We start from the raw sequence: 20,850 nt of genomic DNA on the forward strand, positions 1-20,850 counted from the left end.
TATTCATTCATTTAAATTGCGTATAGCGTTGCATTCGAAGCAACTGATAAATCGATATAAGAATAGATATAAAGTCTCTTATATTTCCCATTTTAATTTTTAAGCTCCATTCTGTCCCCTCTTGATCCGGACCTGTAGGCGGCGACGCGCGGCCAGGAAAGATAGAAAAAACCCCGCCAAATGGGAGACGACGAAGAACAGACCCACAGGCTGGTCAAAAGCAAAACAAAACGCAACATGGGCGGTTAATAATGAATGCTTTCTGCTTTACAACGATTTTCGAAGAGTTTTGGTGTCATGACTAGATTAAATTAGCAGAGTGCACACCATGCAAGCTCCGGAAGGCGGTAAATGTTTGTGTTTACTGGCTGACAGCTCTTGTATGAAAGTTTGGAGTGTGGCAGGCTGACACCCACTGTATTTATTGAAATGTAGCTGCCACCAGGCTTTAGTCTTTTCGCTTACATATCATTTATGTCACTTAGATCTTATTAATCGTCTTTCATCATTTCAAAACGTATGCACTCTGTGTAACTGTGTAGGTGCTGAGCTGTTTTTGCACTGCCTGGTTCCTCCTGTGAGGCTCCTTTCAGCAGCCATATGGCATCTGATCCAGCAAGAAGATGTCCCAAACTATGGCGTGCTGGAGGAGTTTGTGTCACTGGTCACTGACACCATCCCAGATTTGTTAAGTTACCGGCAGAAGGCTCAGCTGACCATAGGTCTCAGAGCAAGGGTGAGTAAACTTGTCCATAGACCCTTCCTAACAGATGCAGTTGTGTGGCTTCTGTGGGATGTATTACTATTACTTTGTTGAGCTGCTGGTGTGTTTAGCGATATCAGAACAGTGGCTTAGTTTTGTTATAATTTTAATGCATTATTAGAAAAGAGCACTTTTTAACTATAAATACCCCATTTCAGCTTGTTCTGGAGCTGTGCAGCATGGAAAGGCCAGCTGATCCCGACATAGTTCAGGCCCATTTGCAGCACATCCAGAATCTCCTTTCACTGAATAAGGAACTGGAGGTTAGACCAATTATTCGGTGACTGTCAGTTCAAGTATATGTTGTTCATGTATCTCCCTGTATGTTTAAAAGCACTGGAAGACTCTGTAACTCTATAACTGCTGTGTTCTTATTTTAATTATGGTAAAGTAAGAATCCTGCAGTCAAGTAACAACTGTTTAAGAAGTTTTGTGATGTAGTAACAGTGAGGAACAATAACAAAGTCTGCATTGTTCATACAATGTGTTAAGTCCATGTCTCAGCATATTCATTTTTGTGTGCTTTGTTTTCTTGCTGTAGTCAAGTGATGCCTATGTAGAAGAATCTGGAACAAACTTTGTGGCTGTGGTGCAGATTCTCATGAAGGACGCAGCTGAGCGAAGCATGTTCTTTAAGGTCAGAACAGTTTAGCATTGGATTAGATTATTCTATTAAATTATCTTTTGTTAGGAAACTGGGGTATTTACTTTGAACACTACATTGTCAGATTTTAAAAAGTAAACTTTTATTCCTTTCCAAAGAATGTCTTTCCCTTGCAATATGGTGCGAAGTTCAATATGGCCTTGAAGAAGCTGATGTGGCTGTTTCTCTCTAGACTAGAAAATGCTCTCCCACAACCTACGCTGGAAGAGGTATGAACACCAAAGTAGCATTTACTTAGCAGAAGTCAGCACAAAGTTCAAAAGCCAGCATTGATGATGGTATAGGGGTGCATTAGTGCACATGACATGGGTGACTTCAGTGAGTGCACATATGTGAAGGCATCATGCTGAACACTATACAGGGTTTGGCAACATATGCTGCCAACCAGACAACGTCTTTTCAGGGAAGGCCTTATGGCTCTATAGCAATAGAGTTATGCTTCTAAACTGGCCTGCCTGCAGTTCAGACCTGTGACCACTGAAAACATTTGACACATTTGGAAGCAAAAAATACAATAAAGGAACCCCCAAACTGTTGAGCAGCTGAAATCCTGTATCATGCAAATAACAGGAAAATTATTTCACTTTCAAAACTACATCATTTGGTCCCCTCAGTTTTCAAACGCTTAGCGTTTTGTTAAAAAAAAAAAGGTGATGCAACACGGTGGTAAGCATGCCACTGTCCCAGTTATTTTGAAACTTGTTAGAGGCACCAAATTTAAAATGATCAATATTTGATATGTTATCTTTGTACTATTTTCAATTAAATATATATTTTTTAAAAATATAGTGTTTGTATTATGTTACATATTATGTAATAACCCCCGCGACCCTGACGGAGAAGCGGCTTAGAAAATGGATGGATGGATGGATTATGTAATAACACTATTAGTGGTTTTGATTATATTTGTTTGACCTTTTATTCTTTTTTTTTCTTTTTTTTTTCCCCCCCAGATTGCCCACATGCTCATAACTGCACCTACAGTCATGGAGGAATGTGTTCAGTCTATCTCACAATCTCACCAGCTGAGAAACTTATTTAAACATCAAAGAGCTGCCAGTGTAGAAAATAAAGGTTTCCGTTTTCCCCATAAGCTTAAATGTTATTAAACTAATGTAGTATCAGTTGTGTAGTCTTAATGCTTAACTTAGCAAAGCCATCACTGATTTTTTTCTGACTCCATTTTTTTATATTTCTCTCTGCAGAAAAATCACAGCTATGGTCCACCACCCCTGATGATTGCATACTCTCCTGTCTTGGTAGTCCTCAGTTAGTACAAGTAGTTATTGAAGAACAGATCCACTTGGGTAGTCAGTCAGAGCCAGTGCTAGACTACCCTCCCTCATATTCCCAAGAGGTACAGGTGGAATCTGTAGTTATAGCTCAGTACATTGATGATGACCTGGGGACCGGGTCAAATATATGTGACGAAAATGTTGATGGAATAGAATGTTTTGATGCTGATGACAACAAAGAGTATGAGCTACACAGTCTTGATAAGGTAGATACCGAGAATGTCACAGAAGTTGTATATGAGCAGGTAGAATCTGGGGACTTGAGAGCTATTGACTTTGTACTGGAAGAAAGTTCTGAAAAACAAGATACCCTCAAAAGCGAAGTCACTGTTGAGGATATAGAATCTTGTAACGGTATAAAGGAGATCACTGTTTGTCAGGAAAATAGTGTAATGCCTAAGGATTGTGTGGTGGATAACAAAACTGACTGTGGCAAAATTGAGTTAACGCATGAATGCGCTAGTTATCAGTGTGGCCACATCTCAGCTACTACAGAAGAAGCAATCACAAACTCAAATGATATGCTGCTGGAATCAAAAGAGCTATCTGGATTGGTTACCTCCTGCTTGGTCAAACAACCCTGTGTTAAGCTAGACAGGCTTGATATGACAGGCAAACCATTTCCTCAGCCTGAACCACCCAAACGGGGTCGAGGTCGGCCGAGGAAAGGTACTCAAGATAAAAAACCACTGTGCAAGGGAAAGGAGCAAGATACAACTGTGGCTGAGCCCTGTGCATCATTTGACAAGTAAGCCAGTAAATTTACATTTTCATTCTCTGCCTGTGACCAAATTCAGTGACCAGTTTGTTGCCTTCTTTCTTCTAGGCAGCCAGAAATCAAAAATGTTTCCAGTGTCTTTCAAAAGTTAAAGAAGACATGTAAGAACAAGCTTTTTTGTTTCAGATTCACAGTTTGAATACATTTTGTTGGATTGTTAGACCGACCCTGTCCTTTTCCATGAAAAATCACTACACGGAGTGCAGTCATTCTACTGTACTGAATTAAGTGCAATCGTTGTGTTTCCTTTAGATATTGAAGTGAAGGGGTCCTCTGTGGTGTATGCCTGCTCTCTGTGCAATTTCCAAGACAGTGAGGAGAAACAGCTACACCACCACTTCATTGTCCATCACCCAGAAGACTATGAACAGCTCTGTAAGACTGAAGAAGAAAAAAACGTACACACGAGTGCACCCAATCATTCTGAAAGCCAGAACAAGCCCATCACCAAAATTAGGTTATACAGAGGAATTCCAGTGTGCAAAACTTGTCCCATATGTGGGAAGACGTTCACTCGAAGCTCAGATATGAGAAGGCATCAGACATCACACACTGTGGCACGTCCATTCACATGTCTGTATTGCGAGAAAACGTTCAGGTACTCCTTTGATTTAAGACGACATCAGCAGCATGCATGTGCAAATCAGGGTTATGTGGTGTTGAACCAAAGCAATGTAAATGAAGTCACAGAGAACAGTAGTGAAACTAGTCCTATTTCAAGTAATGAAAACAAGCTTCCCAATTTTCCTGCCAAGCAGCAGACCACACGTAAACAAGATACCATATTCTGTCGTGTGTGTAGAATAACCCTACCAAACTCCAGCAGCCTGAAAAGTCACATGGAGACTCACTCAGAAGGGTTTCTCCATACATGCCCTTGTGGAAAGACCTACAAGTATTTGGAAAACATGAGGATACACCAGATTGTGTGCCCTGAGGCTGATTTACACAAGTCTGAACAAAAGCAGTGTGATGAGGACAACAGTTTGAAGAACAATGAAGTGGTGATTACTGGTTCAAGAGAAAACTATCCTCAGGATCTTCCCAACCTTGTCAAATCCTCTGAGGAGCCTCACACTGAGGGTCCAGAAGCTACAAGAAACTCAAGCCCTGGCCCAGGTACTGTCTCTGATTTAGGAGACCAAATACTACATGTTGCTGAAGAGAAGTCAGTCACTGAAGCATCCAAGCCAACCATCAGTTTAACTTCAAGCTCCGTTTGCTCAGACATGAGAAGGCACCTGAGATCCCCTTCAGGGGCCCATCCTCATAAGTGCTCGCAGTGTGGCGACAGCTTTAAGTACTCTTACAACCTGAAAAAGCATGAGGATGTTTGTGAAGGGAAAAAACAACCCAAAGTTGCAGGGCAGTTTCATGCCAAAGAGCACAATGGGTCTTCCAACGTGGCGTCCAGTTGCAAGAGCATTGAGGCCACCAATAGTACTCTGGATCCTTTGCTCAGTAAAACCCCATCCAGTGAAAATATGAAGGAAGATGATGATCAAGAATGGCAGGAACACAAAGCATCATCTACAAAGGCCATACCCTGTGGGTCAGTCTTCACCTGTGAAAAATGTGACAAGAAATGTAAAGACCTGTTTTCTCTGAAAAAGCATAAGAAAACTTGTGACAGCAAAGAGCAACGCTACAAGTGTGTGAAATGTGGTTCCTTATTCAGGACGTTGCTTGAGGTCAGGAAACATGTGCATGCTCACTGGGGAGAAGACCCCCTTCAGTGTTCCAAATGTGGAAAATACTTCCAAAACCCTAGTGAACTATCAAAACACAAGGTAGTTCATGAGCGAGAGCGTAGCTATCCTTGCACTTTGTGCCTTGACACTTTTGGGCGACTTGACGATCTCCGGCAGCACTACCATGAAGTCCATGAACTCAAGGGACCATACCAGTGTCCCCACTGTGATAAAGCTCATGCAGACTTGGGCTCTATGGTTGTGCACGTTCGGACACATAACGATGAGCGCCCTTACCACTGCCCTCATTGCTCAAAGAGATTTAAACATCGCAGTGGGCTGAACGTCCATGAGAAACTTCATTCAGGAGACAGACCATTCCTTTGTGAGGAGTGTGGGAAGTGTTTCAGCAATAAGATCCAGCTACAGAGGCATTCGGTTTCCCATAGAAATGAGAGACCGTATACATGTTCTGAGTGCAAAAAGTGCTTTAAATCGCAGCATGCCCTCCGTGGACATTTCCTGAAGCATTCCAAGCCAGCGAACATTCCCTGCGAGTTCTGCGGGAAGGTGTTCTCGCAAGCATCAGCACTGGACAGACACCATCGCACCCACACAGGAGAGAGGCCATACAGATGCCCCAAATGTGACAAAACGTTCCTGACCAGTGGGGAGGTAGGGAAGCATTTGCGTTATCACACCGGAGAGCGGCCTTTTCAGTGTACACTTTGCTCCAAGAGCTTTACACAGACATGCTACTTGACCGCACATATGAGGATACACACAGGAGAGCGACCATACATATGCAGCGTTTGTGATAAAGGCTTTGTGTGCAACACTCACTTGAAAAGACATATGTTTGTACATACAAAGGAGAAGCCATTCAAATGTGACTGTGGAAAGGCCTTTAATCGAACAAACCTCTTGAGGGTACATCAGAAAAGTCAGTGTTTCCTAGAAAAGAAATAAGATTTCAAGGACATTGGATATCTACATCTATGAATTAGCACCTTTAAAATACCACAAATTGTAGTGGTTTTGTTTGTATTTGTTGTTTATTGTATGAGGTATTCTTTTGTATATATTAAAATATGGGAAAGTGTGTGCTATTTCCAAGTATTGAGTGTGTGAAGCATTTAAAACATGAACGAGTGATGAGATTTGGAACTTTTTATAAAGCTTAGGATTCTGAGTTGGGAAAATTAAATTAATAAATGATTTACAACCCCAATTCCAATGAAGTTGGGACGTTGGGTAAAACATAAAAACAGAACACGATGATTTGCAAATCCTTTTCAACCTATATTCAATTGAATACACTACAAAGACAAGATATTTAATGTTCAAATGGATAAACTTAATTTTTTTTGCGAATATTCACTCATTTTGAATTTGATGCCTGCAACACATTCCAAAGAAGTTGGGACAGGGGCAACAAAAGAATGGGAAAGTTGAGGAATGCTCAAAAAACACCTGTTTGGAACAGGTTAATTGGAAACAGGTGAATGTCATGATTGGGTATAAAGGGAGCATCCCTGAAAGGGTCAGTCGTTCACAAGCAAGGATGGGGTGAGGTTCACCACTTTGTGAACAACTGTGTGAGCAAATAGTCCAACAGTTAAAGAACAATGTTTTTCAACGTGCAATTGCAGGGAATTTAGGGATTTCATCATCTACAGTCCATAAGATCATCAAAAGATTCAGAGAATCCGGAGAAAGCGGCAAGGCAGAAAACCAACATTGAATGCCCGTGACCTTCGATCCCTCAGGCAGCACTGCATTAAAAAAACCGACATCATTCGGTCACGGATATTACCACATGGGCTCAGGAACACTTCAGAAAACCATTGCCAGTGAACACAGTTCGTCGCTCCATCTACAAGTGCAAGTTAAAACTCTGCCATGCAAAGTGAAAGCCATATATCAACAACACCCAGAAACGCCGCCAGCTTCTCTGGGCCCGAGCTCATCTGAGATGGACTGACGCAAAGTGGAAAAGTGTCCTGTGGTCTGACGAGTCCACATTTCAAATTGTTTTTGGAAATCATGGACATCATGTCCTCCAGGCCAAAGAGGAAAAGGACTGTCCGGATTCTTATCAGCGCAAAGTTTAAAAGCCAGCATCTCTGATGGTGTGGGGGTGTGTTAGTGCCCATGGCATGGGTAACTTGCACACCTGTGAAGGCCCAATTAATGCTGAAAGGTACATACAGGTTTTGGAGCAACATATGCTGCCATCCAAGCATCATCTTTTTCAGTGACATCCCTGCTATTTCATCAAGACAGTGCCAAACCACATTCTCCACGTATTACAACAGCATGGCTTCGTAGTTAAAGAGTGCAGGTACTAGACTGGCCTGCCTGCAGTCCAGACCCGTCTCCCATTGAAAATGTGTGGCACGTTATGAAGTGCAAAATACGACAACGGAGACCCCGGACTGTTGAGCAGCTGAAGTTGTACATCAAGCAAGAATGGGAAAGAATTCCACTTACAAAGCTTCAACAATGTGTCCTCAGTTCCCAAACTCTTATTGAGTGTTGTTAAAAGGAAAGGTGATGTAACACAGTGGTAAACATGCCCCTGTCCCAACTTCTGTTGCAGGCATCAAATTCAAAATGAGTGAGTATTTGCAAAAAACAAAGTTTATCAGTTTGAACATTAAATATCTTGTCTTTGTAGTGTATACAGTTGAATATAGGTTGAAAAGGATTTGCAAATCATTGTATTCTGGTTTTATTTATGTTTTACACAACGTCCCAACTTCATTGGAATTGGGGTTGTATGGTCAACCTGAATCGCAAAGCATAATACATTTTCTTTCCATAGCGTAGCATGTTTACCTAGTGAAACATAGTATCCAGTGGAGTGTGGGGGAGCAGGAATATGAACGAGGTACAAGAGGTAAGGCTGATCCCAGGCTGAATTTAACGCTGATGATAGGACCCTAAAAACAGGGTGTAGCGATGCTACTTTTCTAGCTCTTGAAAGTAATCTTTCCAATGCAGCAACCTGTAGACATTCTTATGTTTTAGTGGCTATTCATTCGTGGCTGAAATCAACAGTAAGTAAATTCTTATTTAAAATTGAAATGAAATAAACTGCATGCGGGAAATCTTCTGCTTACTGAACAAATAACCCACACACGCATCAGTGATGAGCGACATAGTGTTCAGAGCAGGCCTGAGATGTCTTCTCTCGACCCTAAAGGTACTGTAAAATTAAAATATTACTCAACATAGGTAACGCTATAGTTCCCACCCCACTACCAACACACACATACTTTTCAAAGTAACAAGGAAACTGTTACAGTTCATTGTTACCAACCTTAGCAAGAATGGTTGAACTATTGTTCTACAGCAGTGCCACAATAGAAATTTTCAGTTTAAAAACTAGGAAAACCTCCTGCTGATGTATTTTTAAGTTGGTAGCAGCTCTTGAAAAACTTGGCAATTTGGGATGGGCTCTTTGACTTTTTCCTAGTTGTTTAATGCTAAAGGAAGTAATACTCTTTTAATCCCACAAACAGGGAAATTCCACCTCCGCATTTAACCCATCCGTGAAGTGAAACGCCACATACACACTAGTGAATACGCACACAAGAGGGGGCAGTGAGCACACTTGCCCAGAGCAGTGGGCAGCCCTACGCACGGCACCCATGGAGAAATTGAGGGTTAGGTGTCTTGCTCAAGGACACCTCAGTCATGGACTGTCAGCACTGGGGATCAAACCAGCGACCTTCCAGTCACAGGGCCAGTTCCCTAACCTCCAGCCCACAACTGCCCCCATGAAGCCAGATAGGTAACATTACTCCAAGGACCCTTCTTGATTTATTAGCCTCTACATCAGGCTATGCTAGCAGTCATACTTTATTACTGTGGTGATGCAATGATGCACTACAAAATAATACATAACAACAAATAATGTTAAATGCTAGTTTAAGGACAAATATTAAAGCAATATTAATTTTTTACTTATTGTGGCATTGAGTAAAATGAGAACATTACCAGCAGTTCTTATGCTGTTCTCTTCCTGCACCTGAGCTAAGGATAAACTTCTTCTTGGGGGGATTCGGGGGGAAAACTGGCTCACGGTATTTATTTTGTAAGTGGAAATAGATGAGCAGGGGACCTTTATTTTGATAACAGTTTAGTTCGCTTGGGGAAGAGCGACCTGGCTCCTGTGGTTACCATGGACTTCCTCCCAAAGCATCCCAAGCAGCCAAGGAGAAAGAGATGAAGTGCACGTAGAAACGACAGAGACGATTAGGGGAATAACCGAAAAAAAGTGGTGCGAGCCACATTCATTAAAAATGAACATATTGTAGCTGAGAGACATTTTAATCTGATTTAATCCAGCGGACTCCTTTAGCCAACCTACCCGGCTAGCACGCTCCTCCTCCGGCCTTGAACGGTAAGCGTGACGGCCAGTATCACCGGCAGGTTAGCAGCTGTAGCTAACTTCGTTTGAGGAATTGGTCTCTAGGCAGGTTTAGGTGTGGTAAAACCCTTCATTCATTATCTAGAGGATTAGTTTCAGAAATGTTAATATATTGGTAAGTAACTCTTTTGGAGTCTGATGAGTGCAGAAGAGAAACATTTCTAAGTTCGCTTTGACCGTCAAGGAGTTTTGGTCAGTCGATACTGTGCAGAATGTCCTCTTCACATCCCTCTCATTATAGTTTGTGCTCCTCTCTTGAAAGGAACCAGCTCTCATGGAAACAGCTTGCACTTTGAAGTCTCTAATCCAGAGTGAAACCAGAGTGAAAGCTCTGATATAAAACAATTAATACCTGTGAAACTTAAGACCAGGCTCTTATCAACAACTTTGTGGCCCTTCCAGGCAATAACAGCAGTAGATAGGTTGTCATTGAGTATCAGTACCATGGCTAACAAAAACAGAATGGTTATTTTTAGAATTGCTGTTCAAGACTGTTTTGAACACCTAAAACTTGATACATTTCTGTCCCACATTTAGAACCTTTAGAACCATGCATTTCCCAAAAAACCCTCAGACGTATTAAAAAAATAACTGATAAAGTGTTGCTCATTTATGCTAAATTCTTTTTTTATCCTCAGTGTTCGCTCTGGATTACAGACTTCAAAGTGCAAGCTGTTCCATGTCGGCCTGGCTTTGACATGAGGTGCAGCCACGTTCATGCCAAGAGGCACCATGGCTGCTAAGGTGAAGTGGGTGACGGACATCGAGAAATCTGTTCTTGTCAACAACTTTGAGAAGAGAGGATGGGTGCAAGTGACAGACAGCGAGGACTGGAACTTTTACTGGCAAGACAACAGTTACTCCTATCCCATGATTATAATAGCAAGTATTTAAGCTGCTTTGCATGCTTCATTATTTCTTGTTTACCTTTGCATTTGGATGTATCCACTGCAGGATGAGCATCCAGACCATTCGTAATGTGTTTAGTGTGGACACGGGCTACCGTTTGTCTGACGATCAGATGGTAAACCATTTTCCGAACCACTATGAGCTGACAAGGAAGGATCTGATGATCAAGAACATCAAACGCTACAGGAAGGATTTGGAGAAGGAGGGAAGTCCTCTGGCAGAGAAAGACGAAAATGGAAAATACATTTACCTGGGTATGGAAACCCATAGCAGCTTGTCTGTCTTCTGTTGATGTGTAATGTACTCTTTCCTATCTTCAGTGCACCTTGTACATTCTGTTGTCTGTCTATATTAATTTCTCATGTTGGGGAACTGCATGTATCAAAAAAGACAAGTTTAGATCAGTTGTTTGATTTTGTTTTTGTTCATCTGTTCCATCATAAATAGTTTACTTTTGCAAACACCCTCCTTACCTTCTCCAACTTCTGCATTTCTTCTCATGATCTGCAATCATGCCTTTTTGTTTGCTCTTGTTTTTCTTTTTCGTCTGCTGAGGACAGATTTTGTGCCGGTGACGTTCATGCTGCCAGCTGACTACAACCTGTTTGTTGAAGAGTTCCGTAAGAGTCCATCCAGCACATGGATCATGAAGCCATGTGGAAAGGCTCAGGGTAAAGGCATCTTCCTCATCAACAAACTGTCACAGATCAAGAAATGGTCCAGAGACAGCCGCACTTCCACGTAAGCTCCACTAGGGGATGCAAAATGTAGCGTTTGAAAAGTTAGTTTAAATGTGTGCTCATCAAAATTCATGGAGATGCCTTTTTTTTGGCTGTGTGTTGCATGCGGATAAGCTCTTTTGACAAAGTATTTCTTTCAATGCACAGCATATGTGTATATATTGCAGATTATGCTGTTTAGCGTGTTAACGTTTACAATGCACATCTAACTCCAGGCTAGATGGATAGATACTTTATTGATCCCGAAATTTAGCAGGCTAGCCTGTTGGATGGCCTGTAATGCCATTATTTTGTTCATTTTTAAGAAATAGACAAAGATTTTGGTTTTTAATCCCTTTTTCTTTTGAGCACACCCAGTCATATTCCATGTTTTTTGTGATGTTCAAAGTGAAACACGTAGTTCCACATATGTTAAATTCAGTGAGAAACACAGTAATTGTGCAATAAAAGCTGCAAAAGTGTTCTCTGTAGAAAATGTGTTAACTTCTTTTTACTTAGACAATCAACAAAACATGTCATCTCACCAGGGGCACTCATTTTGCATTAACTGTAAATGCCGTTATTCTACAATGCATGCAGAAGTAGACTTAAAAAGACATACCTGTGTTTGTCTAAACTCTTCAAGCTATTATTCCATTCTCATCTAGGCTTTAATTCATTGTGGTTTGCCTGCCATCAAAAGTGAGCATGCTTTCTGTTACTTCTTTTAGGTTTGTGGCAGCTAACAGCGGGAAGGAAGCTTATGTGATCTCGCTGTATATTGATAATCCGTTGTTGATTGGTGGGAAAAAGTTTGATTTGCGACTGTATGTTCTGGTTACGACCTACAGGCCGCTTAAATGTTACATGTAAGTACTGAGCAGGAGCCTTATGCATCCAAATTTAGTGTCATTATTTAAGAACAATAAAATTGGACGTAAGTCAATTGCTGTTTTTGCTTTGTCAGGTATAAACTTGGATTTTGTCGATTTTGCACTGTTAAATACACCCCCAGCACTAGCGAACTGGACAACATGTTTGTGCATCTTACGAATGTTGCAATCCAGAAACATGGGGTAAGTATGAAAGGACACATGTATGCGGTAAAACATACAGTTTGTTGAATGTATAAAAAAAGTTATAAACAGTAATTGTTGGTCAATATGTTGGTTAGAAGAACAGGCTTGCCTGCTGACTTCTTGGTGCAATCCAGCCATTGCATTGTTAAAATCTATGAACAGTATTACTGATGTAGTTTAATAAAGGATTCATTAAATAAACTGCGTTCATTAAATAAAAAGTGTTGATTGGTAAATATACATTTTAAACTTCCTTGAGAAGAGCTTTGGAAATGATTAAGATAACACAATAACACACATCAAGCCACAGTGTATTCTTTAATAGCTTATAATGTTGGTGTTTTTTGAACAAATACATGCACTTTCCTGATGAGTGGAGTAACGTGTTTTCTCAGATGCCTAAGACTTTAGCACTCACTCTTTTTGTGTATGTTTGTGTGCATGTAACAGTAAGGTCTGTGTGTCTTCTGCAGGATGATTATAACCACGTGCATGGTGGTAAATGGACGGTCAGTAACCTGCGTCTGTATCTTGAGAGCACCAGAGGAAAGGAGGTCACCAACCAAGTCTTTGACCAAATTCACTGGATCGTGGTGCAGTCACTTAAAGCTGTGGCTGTGAGTGAATTTTGGCATGTACAGTACTGTGCAAACTCCAGATAATACCCATATATTTAGTTTTTGGTCAAAATGCCCATTGAGGACATTTGATTAATTTTTCAAACCATGGGAAAAAGGCAGAAAATTACACAGAAGCCTGAACTACCACAGTTTTTTTCAGTATTTAGTGGTGCCAAATCCACACTTGCCTTGCAAAAAATTACAGCTTTCATTTTGATTACCTGCATTAATTTTTTTCAAAAAAATGAGCAGGGATATTTTTCCTCATCTCCAAAGTTCAGTCTTAGAAGTTTGATAACATTTTCTGCTTCTCACAATCCAAATAATCCCAAACACGTTCAGTGGTGTTGAGCTCTAGACTCTCCACTAGTCAGTCCATTGTTCTGAGTGTACCAGCAGCTTCAAACAAAAGCTTCAAATAACTATCTTTCAACTGATCTGAAGCAAGAGTGGAGCCAGTTTTCTCTTTTCTCTCAAAGATGAAAGCTTTAAGTACCGTTTATCTGATGGAGACAATTTTGGTGATCTACCAGGATTTGCAGAGTTAGGAATCACCTTTTCTCTGTATTTGACCTCCATATGAGGAAACTCCTGCTTTTTCCTGTTTTCCCATTTTTTATGCATGTGGATTATTATCTTATATCTAACTTTCTCAGAAATATCCTGAAAATAAATAACTTGTTCTTAGTGGTAGTTTTAACTGGCAATGGACTAACGAAGAGTGGTACAGTACTGTATCCACAAATGTTTTTTTTTTTTTGTTGTTCTTTTTTTTTTTTTGTATCTCTCTCCAGTGCATTGAAGTAAAACAAAGACTATGGAACTGAAGTGCACACATTTAGCTTTAATTAGATGTGGAATGTGTGAACATACTGAGTGAGGCATGTAGGAAGTCCCTCTTTTTATATAGTGTCATTGTCTAATTTTAGAACCTAAAAATAATTGGACAGTTGGCTGCTTGGGCGTGTATTGGCCTACTTGTTGAGTCATTTATGAAGAAGACACAAGCGTTAAGGATTCTAGATGTGGCATTTGGATCTGGAGCTTCTTTCTGTTATCTCTCAACATGAGGACCATGAAAGTGTCAGTGCCAGAAAAGCAGGTTGTCATGAGGCTCAATACACTGGTCAGTTTATCAGGTTGCATGCTAGTAGAGCAAGGAGAAGCACAGTTATAAACAATTTAAGAGCAATTTCCATCATGAAGAAAAAATAACCCATTTCTTCTACAAAACAATTGCCCAAAATATTGAATCCAGGAACTTCAGCGAGTTGCAGATCACTGATAACAGAACAGAAAATACAGGTTGCAATTTGAAAAAAAAGTTCATTCAAAAGCCTGTCGAGTTCTGAGACCCAATAAATGATATATTGTAAAAACCCCTGAATTGAAGTTTATAATCTCTTTGAAAAATTGTCTCTGGACATTTCTGTGTTTTTACTAGCTTCAAAATAGTTTACATTTTAATATAAACTATTTTGTCAACATTTTCTTAGAGAACTTCCTTTCATTCCTTGTTATTATACTTCCCTTCTGGAAAACTCTTGAATACAGTGTTCATTTGCAGTGTTATTGGAAATGCTAACTACAACGCACTACCACATGTACAGCTTCCTTTCTTTCCTTTCTCCAATATTCCTCCCACAGCCTGTTATGAACAATGACAAACACTGCTTCGAGTGCTACGGCTATGACATCATCATCGATGACAAGCTGAAGCCGTGGCTTATTGAAGTGAGTACTACATCTGTACATGCACAGAAAAGCATGCAAACTTACTCTTTCTTCATTTCTTCATGTTAGGCCACATAAATGCACCTACATTTTATATATAGTTTCTTTATGTGCTTAATGTTTTAACCTTGACTGAGGTTGCTGGTTATAACTAATAATTACTCGTGTGATAGTAATTACCAGCGATCCAGTAATTTGGATGCTATGTGTATATAAGACTTTTGTTGGGACTAAATGATTGACGTTGTGGAAGGTTCCCATGAGATTTCTTATGCAAAATTAACCTTTTATTAGTTTTTTAAAAATCTGGTTTCCTTTTTGATTACTAATGGTAGGATTTGGTCACATAGCAACATTGGTATGCACAGCAATAGCTCAGTGGAAAATTCCCATGAAGATCATATTACAGAAGTGTGTCTCACATGTCCATATCTATCTATATCTATTTTGGAGAACCATCCTTACGTAGTAATGTTTGTGCTGAAGAAGTGAGTTAGCAGTGCTAATCTGGAAGTGAAACACAGTACAGCTTGTGCCTGCGTTTAGAAATTTAACTATAGTATGCCTGCCCTCAATTTTGCAGCACAGTGATAGTGTTTTTACATTTCCATCAGATAGTAATATAAGAGTTTATAGAAAGTACATGTGGGAGCACCTCTTAACCTGCTTATCCTAACTTTTATGTCTCTGTCTGTTTGTCAGGTGAATGCCTCTCCTTCACTCACCTCCAGCACAGCTAATGACCGCATTCTGAAGTACAATCTCATTAACGACACACTCAACATTGTTGCTCCCAATGGTGAAATCCCAGACTGCCGATGGAACCGTACCCCACCCAAAGAAGCTCTGGGAAACTATCAAGTGCTGTGAGTGATGACCTCCTCCACCAATAAGGTTGCAGGGATTTACAATCAGTGTATAAAAGTATTTGTCCAGTGCCATTCAGGCACAGTGACATGTTTTATTTTATACTCCCAACACCTAGCATTTAAAATAAGACTAATTATGAAGTCTAACAGCCAAGGCATGTGTGATGTCTGAAGCATTGTAGCTACAAGACTAATAAGCTAGCTAAGAAATAGTGGAACCTTATAGCCATCTATTAGCATTGTGCAAACTGCATGCCCATCTCATCACACACTTGCCAGAAACCATGTCAAGTTGTTAAGTAACCTTAAATAGATCTACTTATGTGGCTTTTGACTCTGTATGATGCACTGTTATCTATGGAAATGGACAAAAGTATTTTGCATAGCTAAAAATAGAATCTTGAAGTTTAATAGATAAAAGTATGATATATAGTGCTGTGCAAAAGTTAATTTCCAGACAAAACATCCATTAAGTAATAGGTCATTTTTCAGTGTCAGAAAAAAGCTAAAAGATTAAACCGTAAAATTACAGGGAAGACTCATCGACTGAGTATAATAAAATTTCGGTATTTATTGTCCACCCTTTCCCTTTATTACAACTTCCATTGTTTTCAGGAGACTGCCATCAATTTTCAAAGAAATCTGCAGAAATATTTTTCCACACCTCCAAAGTTTAGTCTTAGAAGTTGGTTGCATTTTCTGCTTCTTGTGATCCAATTAATTCCAAACACATTCAGTGATGTTGAGACATGGGCTCTGGGGAGGTCAGTTCATTGGTCTGAGATCACAACTGCTTTTTTTGATTTGCAAATGTTCTTCTTCCTTTTCTTTTTCTTTTCTCTGTAACAGCTTCTTGACAGCTACACATCCTTTCAGTCACATAGCATTGAGTTGTAGATAGAAATGCTTATTTTTTTAAATTTCATGCAAAAGGTCAGCTTCTCCTAAAGATGTATACTGTGACAGTAGGTGGTCTACCTGGTCTTGCACTGTTGTTAGGAGCCCCATTTTCTCTATGACTTTAAATGATTTTATGAAAACCAGTTTTACAATCTCTCGTTTTTTTCTGTCATTTGTTTTTAACTTTCACCTTCCTTCTGTAAGTGTATTATGACTAAACTTCTCAGACATACAAGAAATGTATAACTTGTACTTAATAGTTTACTAACTAACAATTTACTAATGTTTACACTAGAAAACAAATCCAAGGAGGCTCAAAAGAAATAGAAGAAGAATCTCCCTTTTTTGCATGATGCCAGTAACTGGCACTGAAAGCATCAAATCTACAGCAAAATTATGTTAAAGAAAAAATTAACAAGAGGAACAAAGTGATTTCTTCAGAGAAATACACTATATTTCCATAAGTATTTACTCACCCATCCATTTAATTCAGATGTTCCAATCATTTCCATGGCCGCAGGTGTATGCAACCAAGCACCAAGGCCTGCAGACTGCTTCTACAAACATTTCTGAAAGAATGGGTCACTCTCAGGTGCTCAGTGAATTCCAGCATGGTACCATGATAGGACGCCACCTGTGCAACAAGGCCAGTCGTGAAATTTCCTCACTACTACATATTCCAGTCAACTGTCAGTGGTATTATAACAAAGTGGAAGCGATTGGGAATGACAGCAACTCAGCCACAAAGGGCTAGGCCACGTAAAATGACAGAGTGGGGTCAGCAGTTGCTGAGGCACATAGTGCGCAGATGTCGCCAATTCTCTGCATAGTCAGTCGCTACAGACTCTCAAACTTCATGTGGCCTTCATATTAGCTCAAGAACAGAGCATAGAGAGCTTCATGGAATGGGTTTCCATGTCGGAGCAGCTGCATCCAAGCCTTACATCACCAAGCACAATGCAAAGCGTTGAATGCAGTGGTGTAAAGCTCCACCACTGGACTCCAGAGCAGGGGAGACGTGTTCTCTGGAGTGACAAATCACACTTCTTTGTCTGGCAATCCGATGGACAAGTCTGGGTTTGGCGGTTGCCAGGAAAACGGTACTCGTCTGACTGCGTTGTTCCAAGTGTAAAGTTTGGTGGAGGGGGGATTATAGTTTTTCAGGGGAATATGTTTTTCAGAAGTTGGGCTCAGTCCCTTAGTTCCAGTGAAAGGAACTCTTAATGCTTCAGCAAACCAAGAGATTTTGGACAATTTCATGTTCCCATCTTTGTGGGAACAGTTTGGGGGCGGCCCCTTCCTGTTCCAACATGACTGCGCACCAGTGCACAAAGCAGGTCCATAAAGACATGAATGAGCGAGTTTGATGTGGAAGAACTTGACTGGCATGCACAGAGTCCTGACTTCAACCTGAGAGAACACCTTTGGGATGAATTAGAGCAGAGGGCCAGGCCTTCTCGTCCAACATCATTGTCTGACCTCACAAATGCGCTTCTGGAAGAATGGTCAAAAATTCCCATAAACACACCCCTAAACCCTGTGGAAAGCCTTTCCAGAAGAGTTGAAACTGTTATAGCTGCAAAAGGTGGGTGGACAACATATTAAAACCAATGGATTAAGAATGGGATGTCACTCAAGCTCATATGCATGTGAAGGCAGATGATCGAATGCTTTTGGCAAAATAGTCTCTAGTCCTTACTTCTTCAAATGTGATTTTCAAATCACCATCAAGGGATCATTGTTTTTTAATTTTTTTACTGTACATTTTGGTTTTGTAAATTACATTTTTGGCCAGGGCATTACTTCAAAATATTCTCCTTTCATTTATAGAGGATGAAGCTTTATTTATTATTTGCATACAGACTGCCTCGTAGTTGAACTGAGGCTTGTAATACAAGGGAAACATGGTAAATGGTATTATGATATCTGTGCTGGCACCTCACTCTTCTCCTTTATTTTTCCGTCAGCTATGATGAAGAACAGGCACTAAGCGAGAACGCTGACCTGCGGAGCCGCTCAGGTCAGTCTCTTGGGTCAAAGAGCACAAGGTCAAGCAGCGTTCGTCCCATCCCAGCCACGTGGAAGTAAGATCATGATTTCAAGCGGCACACCTCTGCAGCTTCTATCTCATGGTGGATAGAAGGATTGTGGGAAAATGTGCTCATTCTATTGCCCAATCTAAATCTGTGGACCTTGGCTGACTGTGGTCCTGTGGCATTCAGTGCCCTCAACGTCCACACAAATCTGCGAGGCCACATGGCGGAGAGTGTGTGAAAACCGCTAATGAGAGGGCACTTCAGCTTAAGCCACATTCATGGTTGGTGTTGACAACAAGACCTACACATTTGCACAAGAATTGTGTTACTTAATTTGGATGACATTTGTTTGTCTAAAATTTTTATTTATATCTATTATAATATTATAATGAACTCTTTCTGTTTCATTTACATCATCACGTGAGTTTCACTATGAATTTTGAGGAACTCCACAAGCAAATTCAGACAGTCTGCGTTATCCCTGTTACAGTCTAGATTAATTTTCTGGGTAACACGCATGTCTGCAAAAAGACTGGAAATTTAGATTGGGCTTGTCTGTGGCTGATCATCAAAATGTTCTTGCACTTCCTTAACATACTGAGAAGAATGAGAATTCACCGATACACCCTTTTGCATGACATTTAAGATTCCTCCAAGGAGGCTGGAAAAGCCTAGGAAGAAGAATTCCCCCCTTTTTTTGCATGATGCTACCAACTCACGCTGAATCATCAAATCTACTGCAAAATCCTGATGGAGAAAGAATGAATAAAAGGGACAAAGTGATTCCATCAGAGAAACATGCCTCTAGTCTTCAAGCTTTTAAATGTGGCTGATTAAGCTACTGTCAAGGGATCGTTGTTTTTGTATTTTGTATTGTCTTTTTATGTGACTTGTTTATTGTTTAAGGAATGTACTCTAGATTATGTTCAGCTATTTATTATGTATTATGTATTGCCTTACATACTGTTCAGTGGTCAGTCCTATTGCACTATGAAGCGCCTGCTGTAAAAAGGCCGGGGACACAATGACAATGGCACTCTGACCAAAGACATTAGCAACTTGCTTCCAAAATAACTGGCTGTGTGCCCTCTTACGTATGGACTGTGCAGCCTTATTTTACTTAAGCTTGCATAAAATGTCAGAGATACAATGAACTGTCCAAATTTACTGGCTCTGCTCTCAGTCTCCACCTTTTCATGTGTCAGTGAAGTTGGCCAAGACCACGTTTGAATAAAAGCTTTTCGTTCCTGCTGTGTCATCTACCAAATTCAGACATTCTGCAGTGTTATCAGACACCCCCCACATGCTGCTATTTGAACAGTTGATTTTTACTTCTTTTTTTTTTTTTTTTGCTTCATAAACAAGTGTGTGAACAATGACGTAGTTGCTAATGAATAAGCCATTTGAGGTTGTCACAGTAATTTACAAAAATATTTGCTATACTGTTCAGTACTAGCTTATTTTTAACATAACATTGGTGTTCCATCACATGGGACCAAATTAACATGCCTACAGTGATAAGTGCAGCACATGCTATGTCTATGTTTGGCTTGAAAATATGATACTGCACCTACAGTCCTGTTTCTGTTTAAGACTAAGAGAGAAAATGACAGAAATAGCCCATTCAAATGGGACTATTTTCAACATCCTCTGCTGCTCTTCTACACCTGTGTTTAACCGTCTTTTGTTTCTAAATAATAGTTATCTCATTTCTGATCAACTTCCTCAAAAGCTTGAGATGAAGTTTCAGAACCCAGATGAAAATGGTAGCCTGTTGTTAGACTAATGCATTGGAATGTTTTCAGGGGAATTTAATTATTTTTTCCCCCTCCCACAGATACACTGACATTATACCTTGATTGTCTTTAATTCATTTAAGGGTTAGATAAGACTGAATGGTCGAATTTCAAAATCCGAGCAAACAATTGCAGTCAGAACAAGACGGATTATATCTGACTCACTGACTTGCCGTGTTATTTTAGATCTACGAGTTAAATCTGTGCTAAAGAGCAATCTCTTTTATTTGTGGTCAACTTTACAACCTTGTACATCGATTAACATCAAGGTTCCCGAAACCTGCAGTGCACATTGAAATGTTTTTCATGCACCAATACACAGATTTTCCCCTCATAAAGGCTTAGTAATGAGTTTCAGCAAGTTTGCTGGAGCAGGAAAAACACTGAAAAGTGCAGCACTGGATCCTGGTCTCAGTACTGAGAAACAGGGCCTTTCAGTTTTTCCCAACCTTCAGTCCTCTAGTGTGTCTATGCTGTACAGTTGAGTATCTTCAGCTTCAAAAAGACTTGAGAGTTCACTAAATGGTTACTTATCAGTTAGTTAGTTCCTCATGAGCAG

At 40.2% G+C, this 20,850-nt stretch overlaps 2 protein-coding genes across 4 annotated transcripts; both read left to right on the forward strand.

The window, feature by feature from the left end:
• Positions 1-194: 194 nt before the first annotated feature.
• Positions 195-6,295, forward strand: LOC108425362 (zinc finger protein 99-like). The gene is made up of 9 exons (XM_017693956.2): positions 195-347; positions 543-736; positions 922-1,026; positions 1,305-1,400; positions 1,526-1,636; positions 2,381-2,501; positions 2,633-3,470; positions 3,549-3,601; positions 3,753-6,295. Exons 1-9 carry the CDS (start codon positions 329-331, stop codon positions 6,158-6,160), a joined length of 3,945 nt encoding a protein of 1,314 aa, XP_017549445.1. The 5' UTR covers positions 195-328; the 3' UTR covers positions 6,161-6,295.
• Positions 6,296-9,357: 3,062 nt separating this feature from the next.
• Positions 9,358-19,762, forward strand: ttll1 (tubulin tyrosine ligase-like family, member 1). 3 transcript variants are annotated; one of them, XM_037537060.1, is made up of 10 exons: positions 9,358-9,602; positions 10,268-10,474; positions 10,584-10,792; positions 11,099-11,279; positions 11,989-12,126; positions 12,225-12,333; positions 12,810-12,953; positions 14,604-14,690; positions 15,393-15,556; positions 18,427-19,762. In XM_037537060.1, the coding sequence occupies exons 2-10, from the start codon at positions 10,347-10,349 to the stop codon at positions 18,545-18,547; spliced, it is 1,281 nt and encodes a 426-aa protein (XP_037392957.1). In that variant the 5' UTR covers positions 9,358-9,602; positions 10,268-10,346; the 3' UTR covers positions 18,548-19,762. The 3 variants fall into 3 exon arrangements, with proteins under 3 accessions (XP_037392957.1, XP_037392991.1, XP_037393028.1); XM_037537094.1 differs by having other exon boundaries at positions 9,358-9,479; XM_037537131.1 differs by lacking the exon at positions 18,427-19,762 and having other exon boundaries at positions 15,393-15,560.
• The last annotated feature ends 1,088 nt before the right edge of the window (positions 19,763-20,850 follow it).

Source organism: Pygocentrus nattereri, chromosome 1 (genome assembly GCF_015220715.1).
Source record: "Pygocentrus nattereri isolate fPygNat1 chromosome 1, fPygNat1.pri, whole genome shotgun sequence".
NCBI classification, from domain to species: domain Eukaryota; kingdom Metazoa; phylum Chordata; class Actinopteri; order Characiformes; family Serrasalmidae; genus Pygocentrus; species Pygocentrus nattereri.

Bases quoted from the DNA above. Each gene is read 5' to 3' on its own strand.
- ttll1 (XM_037537060.1), top strand. From the start codon at position 10,347: ATGCCAAGAGGCACCATGGCTGCTAAGGTGAAGTGGGTGACGGACATC. The intron at 10,475-10,583 runs GCAAGACAACAG...TATCCACTGCAG, and splicing joins GAGGACTGGAACTTTTACTG to GATGAGCATCCAGACCATTC. The intron at 11,280-11,988 runs GTAAGCTCCACT...TACTTCTTTTAG, and splicing joins AGAGACAGCCGCACTTCCAC to GTTTGTGGCAGCTAACAGCG.
- LOC108425362 (XM_017693956.2), top strand. The intron at 1,637-2,380 runs GTATGAACACCA...TTTCCCCCCCAG, and splicing joins CACAACCTACGCTGGAAGAG to ATTGCCCACATGCTCATAAC. The intron at 3,471-3,548 runs GTAAGCCAGTAA...TCTTTCTTCTAG, and splicing joins CCCTGTGCATCATTTGACAA to GCAGCCAGAAATCAAAAATG.